At 54.9% G+C, this 18242-nt stretch overlaps 1 protein-coding gene across 1 annotated transcript in view; it reads left to right on the top strand.

Annotated features, from left to right (window-relative positions):
• Window positions 1-18242, top strand: part of LOC101405177 (guanylate cyclase D-like) — a 73381-nt gene that overhangs the window by 46506 nt on the left and 8633 nt on the right. The window contains 9 exon segments of the mRNA XM_087434075.1: window positions 467-572; window positions 645-773; window positions 1913-1993; window positions 4272-4448; window positions 4661-4817; window positions 5131-5280; window positions 8674-8822; window positions 11769-11932; window positions 12365-12557. Coding sequence (XP_087290201.1) covers window positions 467-572; window positions 645-773; window positions 1913-1993; window positions 4272-4448; window positions 4661-4817; window positions 5131-5280; window positions 8674-8822; window positions 11769-11932; window positions 12365-12557 — 1306 coding nt within the window.

Raw genomic sequence — 18242 nt, 5'->3', positions numbered from 1 at the left:
ACCTCGGACAAGACTCCGTCACCCCCTGAGCTTCAGGCTGTGCGTCTGTACAGTGAGGGCTGGGCCAGGGTGACCCCCAGGGCCCTTCAGCTTTCAAATCAATTCTTCCTGGGTCTGAAGTCTCCCGTGTTCCCTGAGCCTCGGCCACATCCAAGAGGGGGCAGCGCTCCACCCCCAACCCTCACCCCAGACTCTGGCCGCCCCAGGAGGCCTCCGGGTGACAGGAACACCCAGGCTGGGGGCCAGCAGGCACATCAGGCCGGGTCCAGTCCTAGGCCAGGCCGCGGGCCTCCGTGGGGGGCGGTGCTCAAGGGTGCTCTCTCGGCCCCGCTGGGCCTGCTGGGGAGACGGGAAGGGAAACAGAGGATGGGGAGGACTCGGGGCCAGCGGCAGGTCCAAGGGGCAGACTGAGGCGGGGGTGACATTCGCACCGTCCCCGCTGCCCTGCGCTTTCTCTCGCCTCCAGATTGGGCGTCCAGCAGCTGCAGCAGGTGTGGGGCTCCCACCGGATCCTGGTGACAGCCCAGGAGCTCAGCCTCATCTATCGGCCCCTCAGCAGACGGATGAGTGGGGCAGGTACTGGGCTGGCTGGGCAGCAGCGACTGAAGCTGGGTCTAGGCCCCTGACATGGCTGCCCCCTCCAGCGGCTTCACATGGACAGTGTGAGTGAATTGAGAAGTGTGGTGGATGCTGGGAGCCTGAGGTCGGTGGCCCAGGGGTCAGCTAGGAGCCTGCCAGCCCCCCAGGAGCCCTCCAACATGGCCCTGTACCAGGTGAGGGCCTCTGCCACCACCATGCCTGGGCCTGGGGAGCTGTAGGCAGTTTGGGAGAAGCCAAGGGAACCCACAGCCTCTTGGGCCTCTGTGTGTCCACTCTTGTTACAGAATGGGAGACTGAGGCCCCAGAGGGGCAGTGACTTTCCTGGGCCCACGATGAGTGGGTACCAGGGCTGGAAGTGGGGAGCAGGGCCCCAGCTCCTAGTCCAGTGGGGTTTGTGCTCTGAGCTTGGGAAACAACCAGTTCCTGGCCACCTGGGCCTGGGCACTGCCAGCATGGGTCCACCCCAGGGCCCCTTTCAGCACTGGGGCCAGCCTAGGTCACCGTCCTGCCTGCTTTGGCGAGGGGCAGGGAGATCCCGGGTCCCTAAGGCCCTGACACGTCGGGGCAGCATGCAGCCCGGGACAGCCTCTGGACAGATCCTGGGCCACCAGCGGACAGGGAGGCTGGAAGGCCAGAGATGAGACCACAAGATTCTGGAGTTGCTGAGGACACTGCGATCTCTCAGGGGCTGTGTTCTCAGATACCACAGTTCACCGAGGCTCCGATTCTCACGTCTATGACTCACGGTGGATGAGCTGGGCTAATTGTTCCTGTAGGAAGCGCGACATGAGGCTCTTGTCCTTCCTTTCCACCTTCTCCCCTGGGGAATTCCATCTTCTTTTCTTTCCTGCTGAAAGGAGGCTTTAATGATATACGAAACATGTTGGGTCTGCTCCTCTGTGTTAGCTGGCAGGCTGCGGGTGAGGCTGAGGAGGCAGAAATCCCTCAGTGATGAGGGCAGAGAGGGCTAAGGTGACAGCCAGCTCTGGGTCAGGCCGGGGCCAGGACACGGCCCTAGCCCCAGGCCTCTGCCTCTCTTGCCCTCCCCTCGAGTCCCTGGGTCACGGAGGCCCCCTCACTTTACAGGATTTGGGGCGTCGCAGGTGCCTGAGGCCTGCAGAATAAGGCTGACCTCGGGGCCAGGGGCTAACGTGCCTTATACCCACCATCTGGTTAGCCCTCATGATGTGGGTGGAGGCACCATCCTCACTTTACAGAACTGGAACCTGAGGCTCAGAGACCTGAAGTCACCCACCCAAGGTCACATAGCTGGGGACCAGCAGCGGGTGAACTCTTGTTCTTCCTTGAACAGGGAGAGTGGGTGTGGCTGAAGAAGTTTGAAGCTGGCACAGCCCCTGAGCTGCGGCCGAGCTGCCGCCACCTCCTGAGAAAGGTAGGGCTGCAGAGGGCGCGGAGGGTGGGCTGCGGAGGGGGTGCTGTCAGGAGACCCCTACCCGTCTGGATTGTTCCCTACTCAATGTGGAAGTTGGTAGCCTCAGAAAGGAAGTCCTTCTTATCATTGCCAGCACCTCAATCACAATTACACACCATCACTGTCACCATTGTACACCAGCATCCCCAGAGTCACGTCACCACCCCAACATGATCATCACCATGACCACCAGGGGCCCAGTCCCCTCCGTCAGCATCACCACACGCATAATCCACGCCACCGAAGGAGCTTGTCCTGCACCCTCCATCCTTCCACCCATCCTCCCCTTTAGTCAGTATTTACTGAGCACCACCTATGCACCAGGCTGTGTTCTGGGTTTGGGGGACACAGCCATGGAGAGAGAGACAGGGTTCCTTCCCTCAGGGAGCTTCCAGTCACTCGTCATCACTGACCACATAAGCCCCTTCACCCCCGAGATTGTCAGCATCCTGAGAGGCACTGTGGGATGGAGGACAGAGCACAGGAGTTGAGTCAGGAAGTTGCCGGGTGGAATTCTGCCTCGCTGAGGCCCTTAGCTTTCCTGTAAAATGAGCTAATGTGATCCACCTAGGGGAATTATGAGGATTGGAGAGAGTATGTGAAATAACCTAGAACTTTCCCTGGTAAGTAGTGTGCCTTTGATAAAGGATGAATTTTATTATTATTTCCAGCATGACCACTATTTGAAATCAGTTCAAGGGGATTCAGAGACTGGAGGTTAGGTTAGGCATTTCCCGGTGGGCATCTTGCAACCGATATGAGTAGATGTTTCCTAAAAGAAAAGGTCCTATATGTGGTCAAATAGGTTTGGAAATTGCCTTGGTTAGCCATAGGACTTCTCAGAACCTTTAATATACTGTTCTGGTTGTCTACAAGTGTAACAACTTACCCTAAAATGTAGTGGTTTAAAACAACAACTATTTTATGATATCTTGTAGTTTTGTGGGTAGGAAATTTGGGCAGGGCTCAGCTGGGCTATGCTTCGGTTCCACTTGGCATTGGTTGGGGTCACTTGGTGGTATTCAGCTTGTAAACGAGCTGTCCAAGGTTGGCAAACTATGGCCCTCAGGCCCCATCAGGCCCACTGCCTATTTTGTAGATAGTTTTATTGGAACACAACCACACTCATTCATTTATGTATTGCCTATGGCTGCTTTCGCCCTACAATGGCAGAGGTGAGTATTTGCGACAGAAATTGTATGGCCCACAAAGCCTAAAATATTTACTCTCTGGACTTTTTCAGAAAAGTTTGCTGGCCCTGGTCCAGAGGGCCTGGAATGGCCTGACTCACACGCTCAGGGCCTTGGCAGGGCAGTCAGCAGACTGGACTCAGCCACACCTGTCTTCCCGCTCTGGGTGGTCTCAGAGCCTCTCCACGCAGTTTCTCCAGCTTGGTGACTCTGGGTAGAGAGACTTCTTATGGCCGTTCGTGGCTCCAGCAGAGAGGGCTCCAAGAGACAGAGAGTAGAAGCTGCCAGTCTCCTAAGACCCAGACCCAGAATGCACAAGACCACTCCCACCATGTTCTGTTGTCACAGCAGTCACAGACCCCACTCAGACTCAAGGGGAGGGGACAGAGTTTCCACCTCCTGAGAGCAGCAGTGTCAGAGGATTTGAGGTCCTTCTTAACTCACCATATATGCCAATATGCTGTGAATCTCTAAGGGAGGAGGCTAGTCAGGTCCCCCCTACTTAGTTGACCCCTGCACTGTTTTTGTGAAGAGGGTTGCACCAGACAAGGGTTCCATCTTTCCTCCTTGGGCAAATGCTAGCATCACTGGTTGGGTTCAAGCCCCCTGACCTGCTGGACAGCCATCAGAAAGGCTGCTTTCTGCTTAGGCTTGATCCCCTCTGCTCCTCTTCCTCTCCTCATCAGTCCCTGAGTCTAGAGGGGTGAGAATTTACATTTTTCAGGTAGGTGGTGCCACTTAGGTTGGGAAACAGGCTTAGATCCCTATACTGTGGAGTTGGCTACAGCTCATTCACTTATTCATCCATAATGCTTCCCTTATTCATCCACTAACTCGTTCATCCATCCATCATCCATCATCCATCCATCCATCCATCCATCCATCCATCCATCCATCCATCCACCCATCTATCCATCCAACATTTCTGATGCATCCCTGTGCACAGCAGCATGCTGGGTGCCGAGTGCTGTGGGCCCGGATATGGATTGTACCTGGTCCAGCCCTCCAGGGCTCCCTGGAGGCAGCTAAGGTGCCCATTGCCTCAGCAGATGCGGGAGCTCCGGCACGAGAACGTCACTGCCTTCCTGGGCTTCCTCGTGGGCCCTGGGGTCAGTGCTCTGGTGATGCAGCACTGCGCATGGGGCAGCCTGGAGGACCTGCTGTGGAGTGAGGCTCTGCAGCTGGGCTGGACCTTCAAGGCCTCCCTGTGGCTGGATTTGATCCGTGTGAGTACCTTCCCCAGGCCTGGAGCTGTGGGAGGCGATGGGGAGGCAGGCAGAAAAGAGAGGCTCAGATTTCCCAGACCTGGGCTCTTTCCATTTTTGAGAAAAATCTGAACAGTATGGCAAAGTGTTCTGGGGTCTGTGGGAATTCCGCGAGGCCCAGGGGTCCCTTTCATTCATCACAGGCCTGATGAACCCCATTGTGTCCACTCCAGAGCATGCGGTATCTGCACCATCGACATTTCCCCCATGGCCACCTCCAGTCCCGAAACTGTGTGGCGGATGGACACTTCATGCTGAAGGTCACTGACCACGGTTATGCGGAGCTCCTGGGTGCTTGGCAGGCTCCCCGCCCCCGGCCAGCCCCAGAAGGTCAGCTCAGGGGTGGGCGGGGGGCCTGCCAGTGGGTTCTGAGGCATCTGTTTAAATAGGGTGCTTGTGAGGCAGGAAGAGAGGGGGAGATGTCCAGTTCCTTGGCACTTCCTGTGCTGTGACCTTGAGTTGATGGCTTTTCCTAGCTGAGTCTCAGGCCCCTTACCTGTAAATGAGGAGAATGGAAGCATCTACTCCTCCTGGGTCTGTGGGGAGAGGGCGATGACACCACAGGTGTGAAGCACCTGCCCAGCTCGGCCCAGCTCGGGTGGTCCATGGGTGACCGCGGCGTGGCCCTGCCCTGTGCTTGCAGAGCTGCTGTGGATGGCTCCGGAGCTGCTGCGGGGGCCCGGGGCGCCCGGGTGGGGCACCCTCAAAGGAGACGTCTTCAGCATCAGCATTATCCTGCAGGAGGTGCTGACTTGAGGCCCGCCCTACTGCTCCTCGGGGCTCTCAGCAGAAGGTACAGCACCTCCTCCTCCTTCCTTGGCCTGTCCGTCACTGGAGTCCCCACGTACTTGAGTTGCTCCGTGACCATCAGAACATCTGGGCCTGAAAATAACCACATAGACACACATGCCTGTTTGACCACAAGAATTGGGTTTCTTTGGTGTAAGCCAGGAGCCTTCAACAACTCTGCCAAAATAGCAACTGACCAGCTCCAGGGCTGAATACATTGGTTTCTGGGTGAAAGCCCCAACCCCTTCCTTCCTCTCCCAGTGTCATTGCTGTGTCTGCAGGGGCTCATGCCTAACCACTCCCTGCTCAGCACAGATCATGCGTTTCTGCAGACCTCAGCTCTTCCCCAGCTGTATCACTTACTTTGTAACCTTACACAAATCACGTACCCTCTCTGAGCCCCAGTTTTCTCATCTTTAAAGTGGGGATCCAATATAAAATGCGCCAGACCCCCAGCCCCTGTCTGATGTGGCTGGGCTGCTCAGTATTTGGGGGCTTGGTTCTCCGTCTGGGTGGGGCGCCTTCAAGAGCATCTCTGCCCCCATACTTCTGGGTGTACAGGATAATCCCTCACACCTTCTCCGTTGTCACCCTGTTTTAGACATTTGCTCTCTTCTGACCCCAGCGCCAGGGCCCAACTTCAGAAACATTTTCTCCCCGTCTGTGTTCTCTGTCAGGGCTCCCTGGACCCTAGGCTTCTCTTCCAGTTGTCCCTCCGCTGCCTCCGTCCCGTCCTAGGGACCTGTCCCCGCAGATGCCCTGGCATCTCAGCCCGCAGTGCAGGGCAGTGATGGAGCCGAACCACCATCCCCTCCCACGCTGACGGATAATCTAACTCACAGGGAGGCCTGGCCCTGCTTCCTTTCTCTGCCACAGCACCACTCAGAGATTGATGAGCATTCCAGACCCCCAATTGATGAGGTGGGGGAACGGGAAAGAGGGGAGCTTTGTCAGGTCATTCGTTCAGCACTTCAGCTGCCCACCACGTCTGCCTGCAGGGAGAGGGAAGACCAGCCAGAAGTCTGCAGCTAGCGCCGTGCAGGGCCCTTCAGGCCTGGGCTCCGTCAGGCTTTAGGGGCAGGGCCAGGTCTGGAACTCTGTGGCTGCCCTTGGACCGGGCTATCAGTCCAGGGCCTGCTGCTCCCTGGAGTGTGCTCTCCCTGGTCTCAGGGAGTGAAACGTTAAGAGCACAGGCGTTGGCGGACACCGACCTGAACCCAGCTCCACACTGATTCACCTCATGACTCTGAGTAAACCCCTTTCAGGCTCTGAGCCTCAGTCTCCTCATCTGTAATGCCAGCCTCCCAGAGTAGTTGTGAGGATTCAGTGAAATGCATTAGACTAAGTGCCTGGGACATGGAGGGCACGCGATAAATATCTGCCTCCGTGGCTTTAGGGGTGTGTAACGGGGGACCCCAGGTTCTCTCCTGACTCTCCCACTTGGGACCAGACCCTGCTTGCTCTCAGAAATAAACTCTTTTAAAGATCGTGTATGTGTAGGCCACCTGCAGTTTCCAGAGCGCTTTCCTGTGCATTATTCCACGGGACGTCCTGGGAGGTGGGTACATGGGGATCTTTTCAGAGGTAGTTAACTGAGGCTCAGAGAGGGGAGGGGACTTCTCAGCAGGAAGCAGTGGGTCTGGGGTTGGGGCAAACTCAGGGCTCTTGCCCTAAAATCTCTCGGAGTCATGCATGGAGCATCTTCTTACGGAGCTGGGTGTGCAGCCCCCTCGCTCAGCCACCAGCATGGCCGATCACTCAGAGCGATGCATCGCGTGTGGACAGAGGGCCTGGCGCGATCAGGGAACACAAGACCCGCCTGGCCTGGGCCAGTGTTTCCCAGCATGTTCGCAGGTGAGGAGCCCATTTTAATGTCAAAAAATGTCAGAGTCTCACATGCTACTATTTGACTTTTAATATCCGCTGACTGGAAAAACACCCAAGACAAAGTCTGCTCTGATATCAGCGACACTTTGAAATGGATTTGTATTTTGTTCATCGCAACACCATTTTGAAAAAGAGCTGTACATGTGTGTGCAAGATGGATTATTGGTTCCATCTGCTCATGGTCTTCTGTAAGCACATGGTCTTCCCAGACCCTTTACTGGGAGGCCCTCAGGGTCTGATGCCTGCAGGCTGGGAACCTCTGGGCAGAGGAAATCGTTCAGGATGGAGGGATCAGGTCCAGTTCTAGAGTCTGCTCTTTACCAGCACTGTGGCTGTAGGCAACCTACTTCACCCCCAGGAGCCTCAGTTTCCCTGTCTGTAAAATGGGACAGTGACTCATGCACTATCCCTGACAAGGAGGCCAACAAAGGGATGGGAAGGGGATTGAAATCCAGAAAGCTCCTCCTCACTGGCTCCGAGGGCTCCAACCTCCTCCCCCATGAGCGGAGGATCCCAGCCCTCCTCAGAGACTAGCCTGCTCTCCTCCACCAGCCCTCTGAGGTCTGCACTGTTATCATGCCCTGTTTATGGGTGAGGAAACTAGCCCCAGAGAGGTGACACGACTCGTACAGAGTGTAAAGGGATCATCTCGGAGTCACCTCCTGACCCGCAGAAAGCCTGGGCTAGGTACCCAGCTGCTCTCTCTCCTGGCGTCCTTGTGAACCTCTCAGCTCCCCCAGGCTCTCCAACACCTCTGGGGGGGGGTGTTTCTGTCAGTTGTTAAGTGGGGAAACCGAGGCACAGAGTGATGGCAGGGGGCAGAGCCAGAACTAGAGCACTGATCTCTCTGAACTCAACTTAGTCTGGTGGCCTTTATCACACAGAGTGGGGACAGGAAGTTCCACGGCAGGGGTGTCGTGGGAAAATAATAGTGATGATGATGATGCTAAGCGGACAGTCTTGCTTCACACTGTGGGGAGCTGGCCCCAGAGAGTGTCCAGAAAGAGCCACAGTGTCAAGGTTCCAAGCACATTGGACATCGCTGGAACAGAGCAGTAGCAGGTGTTGCGGGGTCTGGGTGGGGAGAGCCTGCGAGGTGCCAGGCGCCTAACACCCATTGTCTCCCTCCTCAGCACCCCTCTCCAGAAGGCAGTTTATTAAGCTCATTTCACAGATGGGGAGACTGAGGCTCCGAGAGCTCACTGCCTTGTCCACTATCTCGTAGAGAGGTGGTGGCAGATCCAGAACTCAAACCCCGCACTGCTGGTGGGTCTTAGTCTGAGACCCTTTCCCTGGCCACACCCTGGGTTGGACCCAGGAAAGCAGCAATCCTGGGTCCACTGGCCAGCACGCCCTGGGGTGCAGAGCAGGGGGCCAAGGAGTACCCTCAGGGCCTGATCCCTGCACCCCCACAGGCCTACCCTGTCCTCCCTCTCAGGACCTCAGGCCAGGCCCCTCCCAAGCCCCCCTGGGACCTCAGGCCCCACTGTCCCCTTGGTGTTCGTGGCAGAAATCATCAGGAAGGTGGCATCCCCCCCTCCCCTGTGCTGGTCACTGGTGTCTCCTGACCACGGGCCACCTGAGTGCATCCAGCTGATGGAGCGGTGCTGGGAGGAGGCTCCGCAGGACAGACCAAGCCTAGACCAGATCTACACCCAGGTCAGTGCTCCCTGGAGGAGCTGGTACTCACAAGAAATGGCTCATCAGTTCACCTCACTTTGCCCGGTGGGAGACAGATACCATCACAGGGGCCTAGAAACCCTACCCAGTAAAGGGGCCACAGGGTCCATCCTTTGAGGAAAGCTTTCTCAGAACCTAAGGTTCTGGGGACCTTTGTTGAGGGCCTTCCTTAGTGCCCCACGCTAAGTGCTGCGCTTACTTTATTTAATACTTATGATAGCAATGGCCATCCTTAAGAAGCATGGTTATTATCTTGGCTTTACAGGAGAGAAACTGAGGTACAGAGAGGTGAGGGGACTTGCCCAAGGTAACTGAGGGAGTGAAAGGTGGGGCTGGAATCCAAACCCAGGTCTGTCCGCCTGCAGAGCTGGTGCTGGAAACTGTACCCCTGCACCCAGCCTCCTGGCACTGGAGCAGAGAGGCCACCCGTGGCTGTGGAGGCAACGCTGGTTCCCCATGTCAGGGAGTGGAGGACATGAGGGGCACTGGGTCCCCCAGGCCTGCCTCAGGGACCGCAGCAGGAGGGGTGGGGCAAGTCTGTACGAGTCTGCGGGGCAGTAGTAGAGGGTGGGCATGACCGAGCTGCATAATAGCTCTCCCAGGCCAACTCATCAAGCCTGAGGTGACATCTTCTTGCCTCCCCTTGCCGCCCTCCAGTGCCCAGCCACAGTGGCATGTTGCCAAGGAGAGGCTCAGCGAGCAATTGCCAAGGAGAGGCTCAGCGAGCAAGACGGGCATCCAGACAGGGATGAGGGAGCGAGAGGCAGGAAGACAGATGGAGGAGAAACGCACAGGTGTCCTCTGAAAAGCCAACCCTCACCCCTTCCCCGCCTCAGCTCTGGCATCAGGAGTGGTGTCCTCATTTCACAGATAAGAAATCTGGACCTCAGAGTAAACGAGCTCTCAGTGCCACGTGAGGGGGGGTTGCAGAGCTGGGACAAGCAACTGGTTCTTAAAACACCAGCCTGGAATCTTTCCAGGGATCAGAGATCGCCAAGGCCAGTGAGGTGGGAGGAGGTTCTTGCGACTGTGGGGAAAGATCCTGCCTAAGACTCAGTGGCAGAGAAGGCAGACATGAGCACCTGCTGTATTCACACACAGAAGGCAGGAAATGCATCCTCCTGTGAGAGGCTAAGGGTCAGAGTGCCTGCAGAATGCTTGCCCGGGCAAGTCAATTGCTTTGTTGAGCCTCAGCCTCCTTAAAACTTGCCTGGAAAGACAAACTCTGGCCTGACTTGCCTTATTGGAGTGACTACCATTAAGTAAAAATTAAAAAAAATGTGGTTCTCTGAAAGGGGGAGAGTGAGTGAGGAATTGGAGAAAGAGCACCGACCCTGAAGTCAAAAGACCTGAGTTTAGTTCACTTAACATTGTTCTGGGAGTACCGGCCAATGCAATTCAACAAGAAAATGAATATTAGAAAGCAAGAAGAAAATGATTGTTATTTGCAGATCCTATGATTGTGTTCCTGGGCAACCCAAGGGAGACAATGGAAAAAACATTCCAAATGATAAAATAATTCAGTGGGGCGGCAGATGACAAAATTAATATATAAAAGTTTGATACTCAGTTCCACCACGAGAAGGTCCTCAGCCAGTTATTTCACCTCTCAGATCCTTTTTTCTTCATTTGTGAAAAGGGAACCTTCCTTGCAGGTGACCTTGGAGTCAGCCTCGTGTCCTTGGTGTCTCAAGTCCAGCAGCTATCAGGCCCACCCGAGTGACCTTTAAAGCTTGTGCCTCTGCTTTTAATGGGCAATACAAGATAGGTGCACGTTAGGGGCCACCGCCACTCCCCACCTTACAGACATATGGTTGAGAGAAGTGGTGTTAATGGAGGTTGGATATGCACACCTGCACACACTTGTGTGTACACACACACACACACACTAAGATGCTGGATGTAGACAGGAATGGACCCCTCCACTTTGACCATCACTAATTTGCTTCTACTGACTGCACTTTGGGAAGGTACAGACCACATTGGGGAAGGTTCTAGTAAATATCCTTAGGAAACAGGCTGCCATATTTCCTGTAAGGTTGTTGTTGAAGGTATGATTTACCACCGCACGTGAATGTCCTCATACGAAGACCTAAGAGAGGTGCTTCTTTCTGCTCAGTGCCAGCAGTGGTTGTGTTTCTTTCGAGCAACTAGTTTACTGCTCCATTGTCTCATGGACTCCGTGGATTGTGTAATCTATATTTCCCTCTTTGTTCTGTTGATAGGAAGCTCATATCCAAAATTGTGACCAAATTCTAGCATGCATTTTGCATACAGACTTCATTCTTGGATTAGCTTTTTGTTTTAACCTTTACTCTCCTTTGGTCCTAGTGTCCTTACACATGTATTATTTTATTTTGTGGTATTGCTTTATTTTTCTTAGTACTTAAAATTTTTTTGGAACAAAGAGAGAAATAGAGAGGTAGAAATAGATTTTATATATATAAATAATCTACATGTGTTCTTTCTATCTATCCACCCATCTGTCCATTCACTCATCCATCTCCATCGGTCATATCCACCCACCCATCTATTATCTATTGATTGATCGATCGATCAATTGATTCATGCATCCATCTATCTTTGAGAAGAACAAAGAAGGCCTATTCCATAGCATTGCTGTGAGATCCAAGGCAGTAGGGTGAGTGTTTGTTACCAGTAACGCTGTGCTGAGCACAGTCTCCTCTGCAAAGTCCTCTCTCTGCCGGTCCACCCCACACAGAACTAACCCATTGTTCCTCCCAGCTGTGTGTGCTTTCCCTCATCAGAGCTGCCATCTCCTGTCTAGGACATATCTGCTCCCCACCCATCCAGCTCCTCCAGGCGAGGTCTCCATTTGCTTCACTCCTGTGGCCCAGACTCCCATGCAGAGGGCTGGGGGTGCTGACCTTCATGGGTGAATTGGGATTTTCGTTTCATCTTCAGTTCAAAAGCATCAATCAAGGCAAGAAGACCAGTGTTGCCGACTCTATGCTGCAGATGCTGGAGAAGTATTTCCAGAACCTGGAGGACCTGATCCAGGAGCAGACTGAGGAACTGGAGCTGGAGAGGCAGAAGACGGAGAGGCTGCTCTGTCAGATGCTCCCTCCGTGAGTGACCCCTCAGGACCTGACCGAGCCTTGAGCCTCTGTGGCCCCAAGCACAGGACCCAGAACACAGCAGGTGCTCAGTAAATCTGGGCTCCATGGATGCATCCCGTTCATTCATTGTTTATTTATCTAGCATATTTCCATAGAGCCCTTCTATGTACCAAGCACTGTGCTGGGCACACAAGTATTGAATTTCTGCTACCTGACTCCCTTGGGAGCAGGGAGAGGGCACAATGTCACCCATCTGACTTCAGAAAAAGTCATGTCCAGAGAGGGACAGGTATTTGCTGGAGGGCAGCCAGCACACTAGCAGACCTGTCCCAGATCCCCTGATGCTCACCCCAGGATTTTCCCCAAATATCCCTCTCTCACCTGAAACTGTGGAAAGGGGGTCGTCCTACCTTCTGACTCTGGCCCTTCCCATCCCTTCAGGTCTGTGGCTGAAGCTCTGAGAATGGGGGCGACTGTGGAGCCGGAGTACTTTGACCAGGTTATCATATACTTCAGCGACATCGTGGGGTTCACTGTCATCTCAGCCCCGAGTGAGCCCATTGAGGTGGTGGGCTTGCTCAACAACGTCTACTTGCTGTTCGATGCTGTCCTGGGCAGCCATGACATGTATAAGGTGAGAGTACCAGGAGGCTGGCATCCTTCTCTCCTTCCTTTACTGCTGTGTTTGTGACATACATTTACTTCCTGTCATTTATTTACGTGTTTTTATCAGTTAGCTATTGCTGTGTAACAAATAACCTCAAATCCCAGTAGTGTAAAACAATAAGCATTTATTATTGTTCACAAGCTATAGGTCAGCCCTCTGGACTTGGCTGGCCTCACTTGTGCACCTCTGGTCAGTTGTGGGTGAGACAGGAGGCTCTGCTGATCTTGGCTGGGCTCTCTCACATCTCTGGAGCCTTGGGTGGCACAACTCGGTTCTGGGCCAGGTGGTCTCATCCTCCAGCGGGCTGGTTGGTGTTTACATGGAGTGGCAGGGTTCCGAGAGAGATGGCAGAAGCACAGGGGCCTCTTGAGGTCTAAGCTGGGATTGGGCACACTGCTAATTCTGACATATTCTGTTGGTCAGAGCAAGTCAAATCTCAGCCCAGATTCTAGAGGTGAGGAAATAGACTCCACCAGTGCTGGGCGAGGGTGGACGGACAAGTCAGCTCCTGTGCTTGTTCTCAGGGAGCTCTCAGTGCTGTAGGTGAAAGATCAAGACAACTCACAGTGAAAGTGATGGTCAGGGGAGGCAGAGGAGGCTGGGAGAGCCCCCAATCCAGCCAGGGGTGGAGTAAAGAGCAAGGAAGGCTTCCTGGAGGAGGCACTGTTTTCCTAGCATTGTCCGGTCTCGGTGTGGTTGCTCCAGGCAGCAATGGGGGAACAATGTGTTAAAGCTTGGGGCTTGAGAGGGCGGGCCTGGTGAGTGTGAGGAACGCTGAACCGGTCGTGATGACTGGACGTGAAGTGGGCCAGCGGCGGGAGTGGGTGGGTGGGTGCGAGCACTGGACAGGGCAGCGGGGGTCCTGGCAGAGCCGTCAAGACCCTCCATGATCTAGTCCCTGTGCACCTCTCCATCCTGCATTTGAGTCCCAACCTGGCCACCAGCTTCTTCCTGGCTTTGGGCAAATAGCCTGCCCTCTCCGGGCCTCTGTTTCTTCATCTATAAAACAGGAATAACGACCCCAGTCCCAGAGGGTTCACAGACGATGGGCAGATCCTGCCCCCTTGTAGAACGGCTGTGAGTTGTGAAGAGCCTCCTGCCCTCTGCTCTTCAGCTCTCCCCTGCCGTGGGATCTTCCAGCCCCAACCCTGCCTCTTATTCTGGTTCAGTTGCTGGGGGTCTCGGGTCAGCCTCAGACACAGCGGACGAGGTGGGGAGGCAGGGCCCAGCAAACAGCCACACTCAGGCTCCACGGCCTTAGCCTTCGTTTGTGACCCGCCAGCCCCCTTCCAGCCATGGCCCTCCAAGGAGGCAGGGACGGTGAGGGCCAGGCCCGGGGCTGAAGCCAGGATGGACGGATGCCTGGACAGGAAGTTTCCGAGGAGAGAACTGACTCTCCAAGGTGCCAGACAGTCTGCTGATCGCATTATGTATGGTATCCCAACAACAATAATTGCCAGTACTTACTGAGTGCTTACTGTATACTGGAGGCCAGTCTAAGTGCTTTATATGTATGAACCCTTTTAATCATCTTAACAATCTATGAGGTAGGTGCTCATACCCCTAATTTATAGAGGAGGAAACGGGTGGTTAAGTGGCTTGTCTAGTTACATATTCCCAGTGGGCTGTAAAGCTGAGATTTGAACTTGGGCATTCTGGTCCCAAGATCCCCCTCCAGGGGGCTCACCATCCCCGTGACATGGATGTCCTCAGGGTAAAGCCACATGTTCATAGTGGCCCATAAGGCCCTTCAGGAGCTGGTCCCACCAGCTGCATCTCTGGCCACTCCACCTCTGCAGACCTCTATATTCCTCACACCTGCTTTGCTCTCTCCAGCCGCTAGGCCTTTGCACATGCTGTTCTCCCTTCCTGGAACACTGCTCTCCCTCGTCTTTGCCTGGCTCCCTCCTGCTCATCCTTCTGGTCTCAGACTAACTTCCTTGCCCTCCCAGACATGGTTCGGAGCGCCTGTGTGATGCTCTCACAACCACCCCTGGACGACACAGCCTCCCCTTATGGTTCCAACCCAAGCCACTCTGTGCCCAGTGCCTGGAATGTGCAACACATGGCAGGTCCTCAGGAAATATATATTGACTGAATCAGGAGCTCACTGAGGCCTGGAGAGGGAGGTGACTGGCCTGAGGTCACACAGCCGGGAGGTGGTAGAGCCGGGAAAGGAACCTGCAATGTCCACCCCCACCACCTGGCTCTGTGCACTGCACCACACTGCCCAGCACCGCCCTGCGGAGACATGAGCCACTGACATTCCAAGGATGCAGCTTCCCTCCCTCTCCCCGTTCAGGACCCCGTGTTCCCGCCCCAGCCTGCGGTACTGAGGTGTTGTCTCTCATGCTGGCTGAGTTCCCCTCTTGCCTCCAGAGCCGCTCGGCCCCTGGGCCCCAGGAAAAGATTCCTCATCTAGTCTCGCTGAGCACCGAAGCTTTGATGTGCCCTGAGTCACCCCTGGCCTGTCTCTTCCTCCCCTGCTAATCTTTTCTCACACATGTGTCCCTCCCGGCTCTGAGTCATGCCTCTGATCCGCTCTGAACTCTGGCCAAGAGGTCTGCATCTTTCTGGCGGAACACAGTGAAATAAAACAAGGTCCACACACCCGTCCAGATGTGGGGAGACGGGGGGCCCGTTCCTCGCTGTGTGCGAGCTCATCTCTCATCACTCACGCCGTCTGCCTTGGTTTCCCCTCCGTCCGCAGCAGGATCTGGTTACTGCTCTCTAATCTGGTCTGGGTTGGGAGGCAGCCAGGCGACCGTTTCCTGGTTCCACAGGAGTCTGCGATTCCCTCCCAGCATGTGCTGAGTGAGCACTTTTGTGGACATAACTCCAGAGCAGATCCCATGTGGCTGTGGGGAGGGGAGGACTTACCCCAGCCACTCGGCCCCGGGGGTTAGTCTGGCCCCAGTCGCACTGCGGAGCGACCCTGGGCAAATCACTTCACCTCTCTGGGCCTCGAGCTCCTGTTTGTAAAACTGAAGTGAAAGTGCCTATGGCTTAGGGTTGTCGGCAGATTAAGCCACGTGAGAGGAAGTTCTATGCTTCATTCATTCACCAACACAACGACGATGACAACCCAGCACGTGCAGGCGCTGGGGGCTCCCCCTGAAAGCGTAGAAAGGGGGGTGGGGGGACACCAGCATTAGTTAAGCATCTACAGAGGGCTGGCCAGGCCTAGAGATTGTCACAGGATATCTCATTTAACCCTTGCAATGCCCCTCAGAGGGAGGGATCGTTATCCCTACTGTACAGCTGAGGACACAGGCTCAGAGAGGTAAGTGACTCACCCAAGGTCACACAGCAAGCCAGTGTTGGAGTTAGAATTCACATCTGTGTTTGTCCATATGGAAACCTTTGCTCTTACCTCTCTTCTGGCTGTTTTCCCGTCTGCAAAGGGCCACACCCGTGAACAAGGAGCCACAGCCCTCGGTAGCCCTGAGTGTCCACGACGCTAGGCGTCTTTGAGTGGTCATCTTCACAAGTCTGAGCTCCTAGAGACTAGGGCCTGTGCCTGGTCATCTTTCTGTCTCTGGAGTTGTAGGGGTGATTGTTAATTACACCAAACTCTCCCTTCCAGCTCAGGCAGCAGGCAGGGGGCGGCCTAGAGGTCAGCTTAGCAGCTTGGAGAATGTGGTCTGGAGCTGTGGCCACCATGGAGCTTTCTACTGCTTCTCGTTCCCGGTCTAGACCAGGGGTCACCCATCTGGGGCGGGCTGGGTCCCCGGAGCAGGTGTACTGTCCCTGAAATGCAGCCGCCCACCTGGCGGGCTGGAAGTGGGGCCAGGGAGCAGTAGGTCCCCTGGGTGGCCTCTGGGAGGCAGGACCCAGCCCAGACACAGTGCTGACCACATGCAGGGCAGAAGCAGACGGAAACCCCATGCAGTGGGCAGATTCTCCTCAAAACAGAGAGAGAAAGGGCCCAAGCCTTGTGCATCAAGAAGCAGCACAGCATACAGGCTCTGGAGCTCGACTGACCAAGTTCAAATCTGCGCTGTGTGACGCTGGCGAGTGACCTAACCTCTCTGGCCCAGTTTCCATCTGCAAAATGGCAATAGTAATGGTACCTACCTCACAGAATTCTTGTGAAGATCGAATGCGTTAATATTTGTAAAGGGTTTGGCACAGCGTCTGGCACATGATAACTGCCATACGAGTAAGGGAGGACTTCCAGTCTTGCCCGTCACATAACGTGTTCCTCCTGTCCGGAAGCAGAGGGTGGGCAGAGGGAAAGCCAGGGCTCACTCGTATTTTTCCCTCTTGGGACGGGGGCTGGGAGATCTCTCTCCTCTGTGGACATGTACACAGTGGGGGGTAGCCCTGCCCCCGACCCGCCACATTCACTGCCAGCCCACAAGTGCCAGGTGGGCGACAGCAGTGACGGACGACGGGGAGGGAGGGAGGTCACAGCCCTGAGGAGGAAACAGCTTTTCCCCAGCTGGTGACTGGGAAGACCTTATGGACTTGATGAAGCGTGAGCCAGGTTGATGGAGGGCTCAGACCTCAACAGATAGGGGCTGGGGGCGACGTTTCAGGCAGAGGGACCAGGCGATCAGGCCTGGAGGTGAGCAAGTGTCTCTGCGGAGAGGAGAAAGGTTCCCGTGTGGCTGAAGCATAGGGAACCAGGAGAAACTGTTAGGAATAAGTCAGGAAATTCCGCAAATCATGGGAGTCCCTGATTGCTGGCCATGGGGCGTGAATTTTAAGCCATTGGCCGTGGGAGCAAATTTAAGTATCTGAGCAGAATGTGGCATGATTAGGGCAGATCACTTCCCAGTGTTTGGGTGGGGACAGCTTGGCAAGGGAGAGATTTGGGGGACACAGGAGGTAGGGCACAGTCCACAGCTAATGTTGTATGAAAGAGAGTTATTGAATTACAGCGCCTCCTATGGACGGGAAAAAGCATTGACATTATTATTATTGTCCGCCTGGTGCTCAGGGAGAATGCACGTGCCTGGCCAGAGGGACGGCTCTGCCCCGGGCCGGGTGCAGCCAGCATGTGCTGCTGTAAGGAGCAGCAGTGAGGGAGCTGGGCTCTCTAGCCTGCAGAGCTGACGGCTGTGGGGTAGAGCCACCATCTACACCTCAGCTGGCCTGGCCTGTGGCAGGGGAGGAGGTCACGGCACACGTGTGTCCCCAGCACCTTGGACAAGACCTTCGGAACAGAGCAGGCGCTTAGGAAGGGTCTGTGGACCAAGTTCAGGAGGTCAAGTTGGAACCAGCAGGTGAGAGGCAGGTTTCAAGTCAACTCAACTTTTGAAAATCAGAGTTGCCTGAAGGGAGAAGCAACCACCTCCAGAAGGAGGGCCCATCCTGTGAAGAGCCCTGAGCAGACTGGGACAACCACTGGGGCTGGGGGAGGTGGGAGCCTTTAAAGTCCCCCCCCAGTTCTGAGATTCTGGGGTTCTATCTCCTCCAAAATCATTAGTCAAGGAAATAATGATGATGATGATGATGATAAAGACAGAAGTCTTTGTTTATTGAGCGTCTGTGATGAGCCTGGGTCTTTACAGACTTTATCTTGAATGCACATTCCACATAAGAGAAAACTAAGGCTCAAACAGGTGAAGAGGTCTGCCCAACGTAAATGGCAGAGCCGGGGTTCGAACCCACATCTCTCTGATTCCAAAATCCACCTCCTTCCCC

The sequence above is a fragment of the Ceratotherium simum genome, chromosome 7 (genome assembly GCF_057802395.1).
Source record: "Ceratotherium simum simum isolate JZ-2026a chromosome 7, ASM5780239v1, whole genome shotgun sequence".
Classification (NCBI taxonomy): domain Eukaryota; kingdom Metazoa; phylum Chordata; class Mammalia; order Perissodactyla; family Rhinocerotidae; genus Ceratotherium; species Ceratotherium simum.
The sequence above is the reverse complement of the archived record's forward strand: the minus strand, read 5'-3'. Positions and strand labels throughout refer to the sequence as shown.